Source organism: Myxine glutinosa, chromosome 2, assembly GCF_964187855.1.
Source record: "Myxine glutinosa chromosome 2, kmMyxGlut1.1, whole genome shotgun sequence".
NCBI classification, from domain to species: domain Eukaryota; kingdom Metazoa; phylum Chordata; class Myxini; order Myxiniformes; family Myxinidae; genus Myxine; species Myxine glutinosa.
Genome location: NC_136262.1, coordinates 223,475,497 through 223,490,713, shown reverse-complemented (window position 1 = coordinate 223,490,713; position 15,217 = coordinate 223,475,497). Strand labels below are relative to the sequence as shown.

The 15,217-nt window shown below is 43.3% G+C and overlaps 1 protein-coding gene across 1 annotated transcript in view; it reads left to right on the top strand.

Annotated features, from left to right (window-relative positions):
* LOC137420800 (insulin receptor) overlaps positions 1 to 15,217 on the top strand; it is a 352,072-nt gene that overhangs the window by 232,841 nt on the left and 104,014 nt on the right. Inside the window, exon 3 of the mRNA XM_078772308.1 lies at positions 12,042 to 12,351. Within this exon, the coding sequence (XP_078628434.1) occupies positions 12,042 to 12,351 (310 nt within the window). The remainder of the gene's footprint in view (positions 1 to 12,041; positions 12,352 to 15,217) is intronic.

The window sequence follows — 15,217 nt, the reverse complement described above, 5'->3', positions numbered from 1 at the left end:
AAAAAGGAAGCGGGTGGGAATGATCAACTGGTATTTTTTATATTCTTCTTTTTCCCATCTACATCGAGAAGAAGAATGAAGAAGAAGAAAGACAAATGGGCACTTTTGGGTCTCTCATTCTTCTAGTTCATTGATGCCGCAAAGTTTAAGGAGTGTTATTACCTCTGCCACCAAAGGTGGATGGAGGTTATGTTTTCACCCCTGTCTGTTTGTTTGTCCATTTGTGAACAAAATATCTCAAAAAGTTGTGGACGAATTCGGACAAAATTTGGCAGAGATGTAGCGTATGTGACAAGGACGAAATGATTAGATTCTGGTGAAGATCCGGATTCGGATCCGGCTACTAGAATTTTTAAGTGATTCTTCACCATTGCGAGATCGGGCCAAAAACGATACATAGCAGGATATCTCAAAAAGCTATGGACATATTTGGACGAAACTTGGTGGAGAGGTTGGGTGTGTGACAAGGACAAATTCACTCGATTTTGGTGAAGATCTGAATTTGGATACGAGAATTATTTAATTTTCAAGGAGGAGGAGGCTGTTTCACAGCACCACTTGGTTGTCTGCGACATAAGGGTGAAAGGTGCGAGGAGAGCTCGGCGGGTGAAGTACCAACCGAGAATGAAGGTGTGGAGGTTGAAAGAGGTGACAGTAAGGGAGGCATTAAAAGAGAGGCTGAGTAGGGTAGAGGATGATGTGGTTGAGGTTGAAAGTGGTTGGATGTCAATGAAGGATAGTCTGTTGGGAGCCGTTGGTGAGGTATGTGGATGGACAAAAGGACCACCGAGGCACTCGGAAACATGGTGGTGGGATGATGAAGTTGGAAAGAAGATTCACGAGAAGAGGAAGAAGTTCAAGGAGTGGCAGAAGGCGAATGGTACGGGAGCAGAAAAAGCAGAGCATGAAAGTTATAAGGCAGCCAAGAAGGCTGCAAAGAAAGAGGTAGCAAAGGTGCAAGAGGCATGGAGGAAAATGTTCGGAGAACGCTTGGATTCGGAAGAGGGTCAGAGAGCGGTATTCAGGATTGCAAAGCAGATAGCGAAAGAGAGGTGTGATGTGATGGGGGCGAGTTGCTTGAAGGATGAAGTGGGACAAATCGTTGTGGACCCAGATGGAATTAAAGGAAGATGGAAAAGACATATGGAAATGCTGTTGAATACAGAGAATGAATGGGATGGCAACATAGAGAGTAACCCAGTTTTAGGACCGGCAGAGAAGATAACTGAGAAGGAAGTTGAGGAAGCGATAAAAGCAATGAAAAGTAGAAAAGCGGGAGGGCCAACGGGAGTTGTGTGAGATATGTTGAAGGCAGCAGGAAGTTAGGGTGTGAAGAGAATGACAGAGATCTGTAATCTGGTGGTGAAAGAAGGCCGCATTCCAGTGGATTGGCAACTGAGTACCCTCGTCCCTCTATACAAGGGGAAAGGTGACCCTCTGGAGTGTGGCTCGTACCGAGCGATAAAGTTATTGGAGCATGGAATGAAGGTATTGGAAAGAGTGTTGGAGAGGAGGATAAGGAAGAAGGTGAAGATCGACGAAAATGCAGTTTGGATTTATGCCAGGAACAGGAACGACAGACGCGCTCTTTATTGTGAGGCAGTTGCAGGAGAAGTACATGGAGAAGAGGAAGAAGTTGTTTCTTGGGTTTGTTGATCTGGAGAAAGCATTTGATAGGGTTCCACGCGACGTATTGACATGGGCATTGAGAAAGTTCGGAGTGGAGGAATGGTTCATCACACTCGGCAACGGTTGCTGGGGTGAGATGTGCATGGAAGAAGTTTTGGGAACTGAGTGGTGTGCTGATGAGGAGGGGAGTGTCGTTGAAGCTGAAGGGAAAGGTGTATGCTGCATGTGTGAGAAGTGTTATGATTTATGGGAGCGAGACATGGGTAATGAATGTAGAGCAGCAACGAAGGCTGGAAAGGGTGGAAATGCGAATGGTTCGGTGGATGTGCGGAGTATCGTTGAGAGAGAGGAATACAAATGATGAATTGCGAAAGATGATGGGAATAGAGGAGTGGAGGAATGGTTGATCAGAGTAGTGATGGCAATGTACAAAAGAGCGCGCACAGCTGTAAGGACGAAGGACGGGAACAGTGGTGAGTTTGAGGTGAAGGTGGGAGTGCATCAGGGGTCGGTACTAAGTCCACTACCATTTGTAGCTGTGATGGAGGTGCTGGCTCAGAACGTAAAGGAGGGTTTACCGTGGGAGTTGTTGTATGCAGATGATCTGGTGTTGATTGCGGAAAGTATGGATGGACTGAAGGAAAAGATGAACAAGTGGAAGGAATGTATGGAGACAAAAGGTCTGAAGGTGAATATCGGAAAGACGAAGGTGATGGCAAGTGGTAAAGCATGTGGTGAGGTGGAAAGAACTGGGAAGTGGCCCTGTGCTGTGTGCAGGAAGGGTGTCGGAGTGAACTCCATTCAATGTACAATGTGCGCTGAGTGGGTTCATCAAAAATGTAGTGGTCTGAGAGGGTCATTAACCAGTGTGGCAGCTACATTCAAATGTAAGGTGTGCACAGAGGGAGCTGCAGATGGAGGAAATGTTGAGTTGGATCTTTGAGACGGCGTGAAGCTGGAAGGTGTGAAAACATTTTGCTACCTCGGAGACATGCTGAATGGAGAAGGTGGATCAGACTCGGCAACGGTTGCTGGAGTGAGATGTGCATGTAAGAAGTTTCGGGAACTGAGTGGCGTGCTGATGAGGAGGGGAGTGTCGTTGAAGCTGAAGGGAAAGGTGTATGCTGCATGTGTGAGAAGTGTTATGATTTATGGGAGCGAGATATGGGTAATGAACGTAGAGCAGCAACGAAGGTTGGAAAGGGTGGAAATGCAAATGGTTCGACGGATGTGCGGAGTATCGTTGAGAGAGAGGAAGACAAATGATGAATTGCGAAAAATGATGGGAATAGAGCCCGTGATTGATGCTGTGAAGAGGAACAGGTTGAGATGGTTTGGTCATGTGTTGAGGAAGGATGAAAGTGACTGGTTGAGAAGTGATGGAAATTAATGTAGAAGGAAGTAGAGGACGGGGAAGACCGAGAAAGACTTGGCTAAAGATGGTGGAAGAAGAAATGCGGGCAAGGGGGTTAACAAGGAGAGATGTAGAAAATAGGGCAAGATGGAGAAGATTGTCATGGGGACCGCAAGGCTAACCCCCGCTCTAGCAGGGAAAATGGCCTTAAAATGCATGTTGTTGTGTTGTTGATGAAAATAGAGCCTGTGATTGATGCTGTGAAGAGGAACAGGTTGAGATGGTTTGGTCATGTGTTGAGGAAGGATGAAAGTGACTGGTTGAGAAGAGTGATGGAAATGAATGTGGAAGGAAGTAGAGGACGGGGAAGACCGAGAAAGACTTGGCTAAAGATGGTGGAAGAAGAAATGCGGGCAAGGGGGTTAAACAAGGAGAGATGCAGAAAATAGGGCAAGATGGAGAAGATTGTCATGGGGACCGCAAGGCTAACCCCCACTCTGGCAGGGAAAATGGCCTTAAAATGCATGTTGTTGTTGTTGTTGTTGTTGTTGTAATGAATGAGCAGCATAGTTTCCGATCACATCGGCACTGGAAACCACGCTGGCTTTTAACACATCGGTACAGTAAGCTTTATTTATTACATCAACCCTATCCTAATATATTCATTTTAATGTCAAGTGGTTATTTACCTCAGTCGTATTTGAAAAGAGCCGTCCATTGGCCCTTGACAGCAAAGCTGTGTCAGCTGCTGGAAATAAGGGAAATGCGTATCTCCTGGTCATGTGGAGGGGAAAGCTGGTGTGTGGGGTATACCCGTGTGTGAGTTCTACCCATGTGCGGGTTGTACCCGTGTGTTGGTTGTACCCGTGTGTTGGTTGTACCAGTGTGCGGGGAGTATACCCGTGTGCAGCTTATACATGCCTGCAATTCTCCTAAAGCACTTTTTCCCCCATGTGCAGGGTATACCAGGAAGTGAGTTATTTGCGTAAAAATACGGCAGTAGGATTTGCTTATTTTTGTTTTCTTGTATACGAGCCAGTTTTTCTATAGCTAGTTGGCAGCCCTAAGGATAGACCTAATTCAGCACTGGAGCAAAATAAGTGAAAACTATTCAACACTATTCCAAAATAATAAAGTTCAACATCAACAAAATTTTTTTGACTTCACGCAACTGAGGTCACTCAATTAGACAACATGGTGTCAAGCTTTAATTTGTGAATTTCACATCTCTTAATCGATTACACCAATTAAATCTGCATTTAAACCACGTCTGATAAAAATTTATGGTGGAAATGTATCATTGGGCTTTAAGTGACTAATCATGGAATTGTATCTTCAAAATCTGTTGTAAAAAGCTGAGAAAATAAAGCATACGAGAGGATCTGGGTATACGTCCATTATTCTTCAGAATTCAGATTCAGATTCAGATTCTGGGGTTTCCCTGGAAAGTTTTTTCTTGCTAACCACTTTTAAAATGCTTACTTAGCCAGACATGATCTTTTATTTCATTTCTGACATTTGAATTGCTGACATTATTGAGTTGGGATGTATTTGTCTCATTTTGTTCAATATTTCCAGGTTTTGTTCAAAAGTTCCAATATTTCCATTTCCAGTTGGTAACTGGGCTCCTTTTAATCCAAGCAATTCATTGTTAGATTTGGAATTGGTATTTTAAAAAACAAACAGAAATCGCACTTTAATAATTTATCTTATGCTCCACGAACGGTTTACACTGTTGTCCCATGGAGAGAATCATTTTACACTTACTGACAGTGTGCCAGCATGAACATAAGAAAATATGCGAAAAACTTCTGTATTCAGTCAAAAGTTCGCGAGAAGCATGAAAATCTATCCAAGTGAAAAAGTATTTTACAGAAACAGCGTTAAGGAATCAACGAAATACACTTGTTCCACTCGTCACTTAAATTTGCCCGATGAACGATCCGTTTGTTGCAAAATTTAGGCACATGAACAATTCCCTTGTTGAGGGATGAATTGAGGCCAATACACGATAAGCTTGTTGCTGAATCAAGGCCAATGAAGTCTTAATTTAATGAGATGCTAACTGGATATTGGGTTGGCAGGATAGCCAAGAGGTATGCACACTCGCTTCAGAGCTGTCAAAACTGGGTTCAAATCTCTGATGAGCTATAAACAGTCATCCCGGTGTTCCGCAGGCAGGTGATTCATCAATATGTGTGCCATCCCTTGGTTGGACGTTATACTGGGCATCCCATCTCTTAGAATTAGTTAGTGGACGTTAAAGATCCCACGATGTCCTTCGTGAAGAGTGCGAGAACTATCACTGGAACTCTGATTGAATTAAAAATTTATACATTCTCCTTTGATTTATAAATTTATAGATTTATCAATTATATACAAATTTTATAAAATTTATAAAACACAAATTTATACAATTTATACAAATACAAATAAAATACACATTTATAAATTGTTTATACAAATTTATACATGATGCAGTATCCTGCGTCAGAGGTGGCGACCGGTCCGGGAATGTAACCCCTAGCCAATGAAACTGCTTCGGCAGACCTAATAGTCTATGTAGAGCAGTCTTATGTGCCTAATTGTATGCAGAGATAATAAAATGATAACAGGAGAATGATAATACATATAAGAAGGATGCATCGAATAATGATTGGCTTGATTCGTTTGGACATTGGAAATTCACTTTACAGTTTGCATGATCGGCTCAGTGGTGTACTGGTTAGAGGGTCCGCTCCCAGTCTGGGTTGTCAGCAGTTAAACCCCGGCTGAGTAATACGAAAGACTTTTAAAATGGTACGTGCTGCTTGCTTAATGCTCAGCATTTATAGGGATAAAGCACGGATAAATAACCATAGGTTGGGCACCCATGGGGAGGAGGAAATTCCTCAAAAGGAAATGTCCCACTGAGTACGGTGAGAAAGACGGCGCCATTGTTGAGGCATCGCCCAGAGTGCCCTGGGAATTGTTTTTTTTTGCAGTCGTTTGCAGTTTGTGTTTGCATCATCCCACATCACCAGTTGTCACATTCCTAGGGATTAAAATCCTCCAAGGAAACGGATAGCCGAACGAGCTTAACACTCCGAGGCATTCAATCCAAATATGACGGAGTTAATATGCGTTGGGGGGTGGGGGAGGGCAGCGAAGCTCTTACCTTCACGGACACTACTGGACGTCTTCGAACCTGGATAATCAATTCAATCTGACATGTAATTAAAATGTAACAACAAAAAGGTTTAATAAAATAATTCCAGGAAACAAAGAAATGCACAATAAATGAGTATTCCTAAATGGAGTGCCCCCACACAGACTCGTATACAACAAAGGGAATGATAACGTAAAAAATAAATAATGTTTCTGCCGGCACTCACATCTGGTCTCGACGAGCATTTTGGGAGCTTGGTGGTCATTGAAGCTTGAGGCCACTGCGCGGGAAGCGCACAAGATGGCGGTGGCGCCGCGCCATTAGCAGCCACCGACGTGAGGAAAGCAGACAGGACGACCTCCTTCGGCTCACCCGCGACCTCCTTCGGCTCACCCGCGGCCTCCTTCACCTCCGAAGAACACAGCCGTGAAACCTCCTCCCTTCCACTTGCTAAGCTCCCAAAAAAGCACCAAAAGCTTTCACCCATCTCCTCACAGGTGCCCACACTGCAAAACGTGACCGTCTACGACCAAAGCCAGGACCAAGAGAGAGAGATATGAACAGTAAATTCGTAAGTAATAATCAATTCGTAAGTAATTGACACTCCTGACACCAGTTCCCCTCTGGCCCTTATGACAATGCAGCACACACACATAGCCAGACAATCGGCATAATTAATAACACTAAATAAAACAGCCGGAAGCAGGACATTGGAAACTCCTGCTGATACCACCGACCTGGTGATCACAAAGGCTGGCAAATGGCGATGAGGCCACGCCCCAAAGAACGATTGGTCAGGTCGGCGATATAGTCGTCGGCAAAAATTTGCAAATTGGTCGGCAAATGTCACGTTCACTGGGGTGAACACCCCTGGGGACGGATTTGCTGAACGAGCTTAACACTCCAGGGCGTTCAGTCAATGATGGCAGACCTTCTTTATACGTGCTGGGGAGAGCAGCAGGGGTAGTGAAGTTTACCTTCACGGGTCCCACTCGACGTCTTCGAACCTGCGATAATCAAGTCAACCGACACGGATTTAAAATGTACAAATAAAAATGTTTAATAAAAAATAAAGGCCAGCAAACAAGAAAATGCACGATAAAATATTCCTAAATGAGGGACCCACCAAACGGACTCGAATACAGACAAGGGGAAAAATAACTGAAAGTAACAAAATGTCATGTGCGTGTACTTAGCTCTGGTCCCCTTGTTCTGCCCGGATCGTCACAGGCCCTCTGTCCTTGCGCGGGAAAACACAGGCCTCCGTGCACAGTTCGTTCCCCTAGCCGCCGAGCGCGATACGAGCAGGCCGCGCCCGTCCACTCGCCGTCTGCTCCACACAACACCCAGACGACGCACCGACGTCTCTCCGGTTCACTCGGCATGGCCCTCAGCCATCATGAAGCTATGGGCCAAGCGCACCAGAGTCCACGAGCCGCGACCGTCCCTCCTCACGATCGTCGAAACCTCCAATGTCCCTAGCGCAAGAGCGCTATAAAATGTGACTGTGCGGCACCAATGTCCCAATGCAAGAGAGCCAATAATCAACCGTTCCCTATGAAGGCCAGCCCAGAGAGAGAGAGAATGTCAAGGACACTACCCTTTCGCTATCAAAGCCAGGACCCAAAGAGAGAAAATGTCGGAACACAGTCTTTTGTCTTCAAGGCTCTAACGTCATCCGATGCCGCCCGTGCCTGCTCCAACCAGCGGTCGTCACCACATCACTCTTTGGTACTTTGGTAATCTTTGGTGGTCGCCACCACATAACTCACCACATCACTAAGCAATCGTTCTTCGGGGCGTGGCCTCATCGCCACTTGTCAGCCTTTGAGATCACCAGGTCGTTGGTGTCAGCAGTAGTGGAATAATGTTCTGTTCCGGTTACTTTTATTTGGTGTTTATTTGCATGCCGATTGTCTGGCTATATGTATGTGTGCTGCATTGTCATAAGGAACAAGGGGGAAAGTACAGAGACGATTACATACAGGGGATGAATTACCCTTAATCCCTAACTAATTAGCATAACCCCACCCTCGTCATGGGACGGTCTAACGACATACACTTTTACACGACATACGGTCTAACGGATCCCTACTTATGGTACATGGGGTGTCTTCTTCTTCATCACGACATTCGGAGCATGGTAATCTATACACTTCTACCTGACCCTATGGTATTCCATTGCCTACCCCCAATAAACATAAGACAGACCTCCCCCCCCCCTCCCCCCTCAGCCTGGAACCGTAGCTCCCGCAAGGTTCACTGCAGGCGTTACCGTTCCATCCTTAACACTTACCGACTCACACTTAATTAGCCTATGAAATAACTTAGGAGGGGATGTGGGAAGAGAGCCGCAGCTAACCTACCAACTCTCCTTACCGTTCTACACCCCTTAAGCAACAATTTAAATATGTACAACTCTTGGAATCCTTGTTCCTAACTCCTGGGGCAGGAAGGAAAATGTCAAAACACAGAAACCTATCTTAACCACAAAACTTCATCAAAAATGCAAAATTTCAAAATTTTCCAAACACATTTGTACAACCCCATTTTACAGACCTCGTCCCCTGGTGGATGCCACAATACCCAATGTTAACTGTGGAGCCATCCCAATGTACCCAAATTTCCATGGGCCATGTCCTGGTGTTACAGGTGAGTGAAATGGCTCGGTGGATTTCTCCCCTATTCATTCACAAAAATCCCATAACCATCCATACACATTTCAATAATCCGCAAACATGTCCCCATAATTGATAAGTGAAAAGTGTCTTAATTGATAGTATGATAATTGTCTAACTTACTAATTAATTACTAATTAGTATATTGATAATTAGTATATGTCAGAGTAAGTCAGAGTCAGAGTAACCAAGTGTCAAGTAATTGACGGCATTTCCACCAAGTTCAGTGGCCGTGTTTTTCTCGTCTTATAGTCCTGTGTTGCGTCTTGTGTATTCATTTGTTTGTCCATGTGTGTGAAATGTGTGTGTTGCAGCTCCACTGTGACCCTTAGATCCTGTAATAAAAAACAAAAACAAATCACCACCAGATTTTTGCCAAGTTTCTTTTTTATATAAGCCTGATGGATTTTAACTTTACATTTAGAAAATTTTTCAAGTGCTCGCAAAACTGCAGGAGTGTTTATTGTATGTAATGACCCCTGTGTTGAACGTGGCTGAATCTTAACACCGATGAATTACCCTGGGATCCTTGTGTGTTATCCATGATATTTGGCAATCGGATGTCAATAATATTTTGAACTTCTGCCTAATTTTGCTCCTTGTTGAACAAACTCCATTTCGTTGTTTTGTCGAAAAACAAATTATTAAATGGTAGCATTTCCTTCTGTGTCCTAAGGATAAGTTCACTTTGTCTACAAGGTGTTCTATAAGTGAATAATATGGTAAATATTTGGAACACAAATGCAGAAGCAATAAATATTAATGAAAGATGATTCCCTTAAGGTCCTGATCAGCAGGCGTTTGTTCAATAACTAATCTATCTATAATTCCAGTAATCTCTGTGTGTATGTCCGTGTGTCTGTCTGTGACCGCTGTTTCTCGACAACCACGGGTCCGATATACTTGAAACTTGCCAGGTATATTGCTGGGGACCCGAGGATGTGCCTTTTCAAGGTTTCATATTAATCGGACAAGTAGTTACCGAGCTATGGCGATTTCTTTACCAAACTCCGCAAGCCGTTCGCTTTGGACCAAACCATTTCATGTAAATAGAGGGGGGGGGGATTGTCACCGTACTTGCAAGCCGTTCGCTTTGGACCAAACCATTTCATGTAAATAGAGGGGGGGGATTGTCACCGTACTCGCAAGCCGTTCGCTTTGGCTTTGCGAATGGACCAAACCATTTCATGTAAATAGAGGGGGGGGGGGGGGATTGCCACCGGACCAAACCATTTCATGTAAATAGAGGGGGGGGGATATAATTTTAGATATATATATAGTACGGGCATGCCCTAGTTTCTTATCAAATTAAGGAACCAGCACCACTTTAAGAGGTGGTGTATTGGCTTTTCCTCTTCATCATACTGCTTTTCACAGTCTTGATAGTGTCTCATACAGTCATCACTAGTCTCTGGGTCAAACTTGCAATCCTTAAAAACACAACACAGCATCGTACTAACGTGTACCACTGACTCACATTGGATACAGAGGTGATAACATCGTTTTATGCAATGCAATGGCAAGAATGCTTTTAGATGATGGTGGAGGCTGCATAAAGCTTTTTTGTTGACTTTGTTTTTTACGACTGAAGCTAATTGAAGATTCATTTTCGCTCAAAATCCTGCAAGCAAAATGACATCTTATGACTGGCAGTTTGTAAAATGGAATTCACATAAAAGGAAAACTATGAAGGATTTAAAAATAAAACCAGCTCAACTTTGTTGTGATTCTCACAATGGCTGGAAAATGTGCTACAAGCCAAGAATCCAAAAGTTTGTTTTAGTTTTTCAAGTAACGTTTGCATAAGTTGTACAAAGGGAATATTTTTCATAAAAGCTGTCATACCTTATTGAAGCTATAACTATCATTGCTTTAAGAAATGCTCACATTTAATTATACAAACACAAAATTGTCTTTTTTGAGTTTGGACATTTAATTATCCGAAGGAGAACGACACTCGGTAGGGCGCATACCTCCGCCAGACTGAAAAGTTTATGCTTTGTATCCACTGATAGGCTGTATCTGGATTTGGACCTAAACAAAAATCGAATCAATTTATCCTTGTCACCTAATAATCACTTGAGTACCAGTTCACTGGTAATTCCCTGTTTGTCGTTAAAGGCGGCAAAAAGGGTTGGCGTCAGGAAGGGCATCCGGCCGTAAAACATTGCTTCAAAAAGGGGACCGAAAAACAACAACAACCACGGTTCCCGAAAAAGGCCAACCCCCGCTTGCGGGGAAAAATGGCCTCTAAAGGTGGTTATTTATTTTTTTTACACACCAAACATGACAACTCAATTTCAGGGCGAATCTGTCCACAACCTTTTGAGATATCCTACTCATAGGCAAATTAGAACTGCACTCGGTAGAGCACATACCTCCGCCAGGCTGAACGGTTTATGTTTTGTATCAAACTGATAGGCCGGATCTGGATTCGGACCTGAAACAAAATCGAATCGGCTTGTTCTTGTCACCTATCCAACTCATCCACCAAGTTTAGTCATAACTCGTCCATAACTTTTTAAAATATCATGTTAGATATCGCTTTTCTCCCTATATCTCAACGGGGAAGAATCACTTAAAAATTAAATATTTATCGTATCCGAATCCATATTCAGATCTTCACCAACATCGAATCAATTGGTCCTTGTCACACACCAAACTTCTCCACCAGGTTCGTCCAAATCCGTCCGCAACTTTTTGAGATATCCTGCTATGTATTGTATTTTGCTCTATTTCCCAATGGTGAAGAATCACCTAAAAAATTCTACTAGCCGGATCCGAATCCACATCTTCACCAAAATCTATTTATTTTGTCATGGTCACATACACTACCTCTCTGTCAAATTTCGTTTAAATCCATCTACAACTTTTTGAGATATCTTGTTCACAAACAGACAGACAGACAGGGGTGAAAATACAACCTCCATCCACCTTTAGTGGCAGATGTAACCAACAGACAGGGGTGAAAACAACCTGTCTACCTTCAGTGGTGGAGGTAGTATATTAATTACTTATCAATTGCCAATATAACTTTTAGCACTCATTATGTTTTACTTTGTCTTGATTTTAATGCTTGTGTTTAAGTGCAACCTTTTTATCATGGTCATTAATATACGATGACACTAAATGTAAATTATGGCCTCTGTTCCACAGCTTTGACTGATGACAGTGGTTGGATTTTGAGCAAAATGTATTCTACCCATTTAATTCTAAATTCTCTGTACCACAGTGTGTCCAAAGGAGTGTGGGCGTCGGGCCTGCATGCTGGATGGTCGCTGCTGCCACAAAGAATGCCTGGGAGGCTGCCACGACCCCAACGGTCCTCAAAGCTGCCTGGCCTGTCGCCACTATTGGCATAAAGGCCTGTGCCTGCCCGACTGCCCGGGTGGGACATTTCGCTTTGAAGGCTGGCGCTGCGTCACTGCCAAAAATTGTGCCAAACCTTACAAATACTGCAACAACTCGTGTCTGCACAATGTCCTGCATGGGCGCGAGTGCCTAGCAGAATGTCCTCCAGGTTATATTCAAAATGGAACCAGGTAAGGCTTCCTGGTTTTTGTTTTCCTGAATGAATCCCATTTCATTTTCTGAATGAATGTTTCCATTTACCTGAATGAATATTGTGTATATTTTTTCATATATGAAAGAAAGTACAATATGATGATAGAGTGATGATAGCGTCCAGTACTTGTTTTAACTCGGTGCTATTGCTTCCTTTGGAAACTCAAAGCACTCCATTTGTTGGTGTTGAAAATAATAATTGTAACCGATATTTATTACCTTCGCAAAAGCGGAAGGTTATGTTTTGATCGCTGTGTATTTATTTGTATGTCTGTGTGTGTGTGTGTGTATGTTATTCGCATAACTCAAAAAGTATTCAACCGAATTGCATGAAATTTGGTGGGATGATTGGTTATTATACGGGACACATTTGATTAGATTTTGGGAGCAATCGGGTCAAAGGTCAAGGTCAAGGTCACGAAAAGGTCAAAATCGTATTTTTACCATAGCTGCGGCGAAGGTATGCGCTCTACCGAGTGCCCGTTCTAGTTGATATAGTGGACTGACAATATCTCAGACATGGTATAGTCGACCTTTGAGGTGTCTAGCTTGGGTTTGATTCCTGATCCGACTATAAATTGTTGGAATGGTGCTCCACATGGGGGACTTTGCATCAGAAGTGCTCCATTCGTTGGATGGGTCGTTAACCAGGAGTTCTGTTCGCAGTCAAATCCTATTGGAAAGTGGGCGCTCTTAGGCAGGTCCCAGAAGATTTAGGATTCTGACCACTTTATGGCCACTTGTGCTACCTTTACTGGGAAAATTATTTTGAAATTACGATTCGAAGATATCTTTTTTTTGCCATTGTAATTAATTTGATTTCATCTCCCAAATAATGATCAATTTGAAATTTTATATCAAACTTCAAATTTAATTGATGATATACAAATTAGGCCAGGTATTTGAATTATTAATCGAGACTGTCCACATTTATGCAGAAATAAAATTCCGACAATAAAACGTACATGTCCTCCTACATGTAACCTACCTTAGATCTTTCCCAAAACATGACGGTGAGTGTCAGCTGATCTATTCATTAATTCCTCAGCAATAGGTGAGGGCGAGACTACCGGAAGTGGGGCCCTTTTGTGGTTTGTTTTCAACGTATCCAATCACGTGACTGTTGTCGTGAAGGGTGCACTAACCGGAAGTTACGTAGTTCCGCGGGCGGCTATTGGCAGGAGCGCTATCTCATCCTTTCCAGGACATTTTATTTCACCCCGAGCGTTTTCTTCCTTCAGGCAAATGAGCCGTAATGAAGCCTTCAATATTTATTCGCCACGTAAATTGCGTCGAAGTGAATAGGTGAGGGTGAGACGACCGGAAGTGGGGCCCTTTTGTGGTTTGTTTTCAACATATCCAATCACGTGACTGATGTCGTGAAGGGTGCAGTAACCGGAAGTTACGTAGTTCTGTCCTCATCTATGGTTTACGGGTTGAGTACTGCCAGCCGGTTTCAGTGCACGTGACCAACTATCAGGTAGTTTAGCCATTTTTGTGACATCATGCTACGCAGCTACGTCTTAATACATCTTAGTGCATTAAACAACCACTCTGCCTCACATGAACTTGCTGGGGAGACGAGAAGAAGCCGAAGTATTTCCACTTGAGGAAACATGCGGCAATCTTCTAGGACCATACAACAACAACAACAACAACAACAACATGCATTTTAAGGCCATTTTCCCTGCTAGAGCGGGGGTTAGCCTTGCGGGCCCCATGACAATCTTCTCCATCTTGCCCTATTTTCTGCATCTCTCCTTGTTAACCCCCTTGCCCGCATTTCTTCTTCCACCATCTTTAGCCAAGTCTTTCTCTGTCTTCCCCGTCCTCTACTTCCTTCTACATTCATTTCCATCACTCTTCTCAACCAGTCACTTTCATCCTTCCTCAACACATGACCAAACATTCCTCAACACATTAGGACCATGTCAATGAAAATCTGCCATCTGCTGATATTCTTCTACAGTATACCCGGTAAAATGTTTACGGGAAAATGCAAGTTCTTGTTATTGGGACTCGGTCAGTTCTGGATACTGCTGCATGATTCCTGACTGAGGTGATCCAGTGAGTATTGTTAAGCTCAAGCCCCTGTATTCCATGAGGACGCATTGGCAATGACCTTGAAGAAATTGACCCTGTATATTTCCTCTGCAAAGTTGCCAGTGTATTGTTGTGTAGCACTGTCATCATGTCTTTTTAAGCACTTTTACCTGTGTGGTACAGTCAGGGATTGTAGTTTGCACTGGTCGATTTCAATGTTGTTTGCCATGTCATAAGTCTGTGCTCTGAGGTATTCAATCGGCAGTTGTAGCTGTATCAGAGTATCCTGCAGCACCTCACACAGAGATTCTCCTACCCTTCATGAGACTTGGTAAATGTCTTGGTAAATCAACTTGAACAACAAACTAATCAGTGACATAACACACACAGACAGACTCCTGCTCATTGCCCTGAATGCCTTACCCCATCAATAATTATACCAAACTGAGTTGACATTTGGTTGACATCATTGCAGATATACCTCAAAATGGCATGACTCGTCAACTGCATGATCTCATTCCGAATTTCGCCACTTGTAAAAGTATTCTTCCTGGACAGCCATCTTTTGAGATGTTCATCTTTGGCCTGCAACTGCAACAGCTTCTTAAAGTTACCATCTGAAGCTTCCATTCTTCTGATTGCAAGGCCCTGTTGTACTAAATACTGCAGTGAACCTGTAATCTTCAGAAGAGCTGTCCAGGAAGAGAGTTATTATTCGAGAAGAGCCCAGTTCAGATTTGCATTAATATTAGGTTTGTTTATCCAAGGCAAGTTTGTGAGTGGCTGGTTTTTCATGGCGTC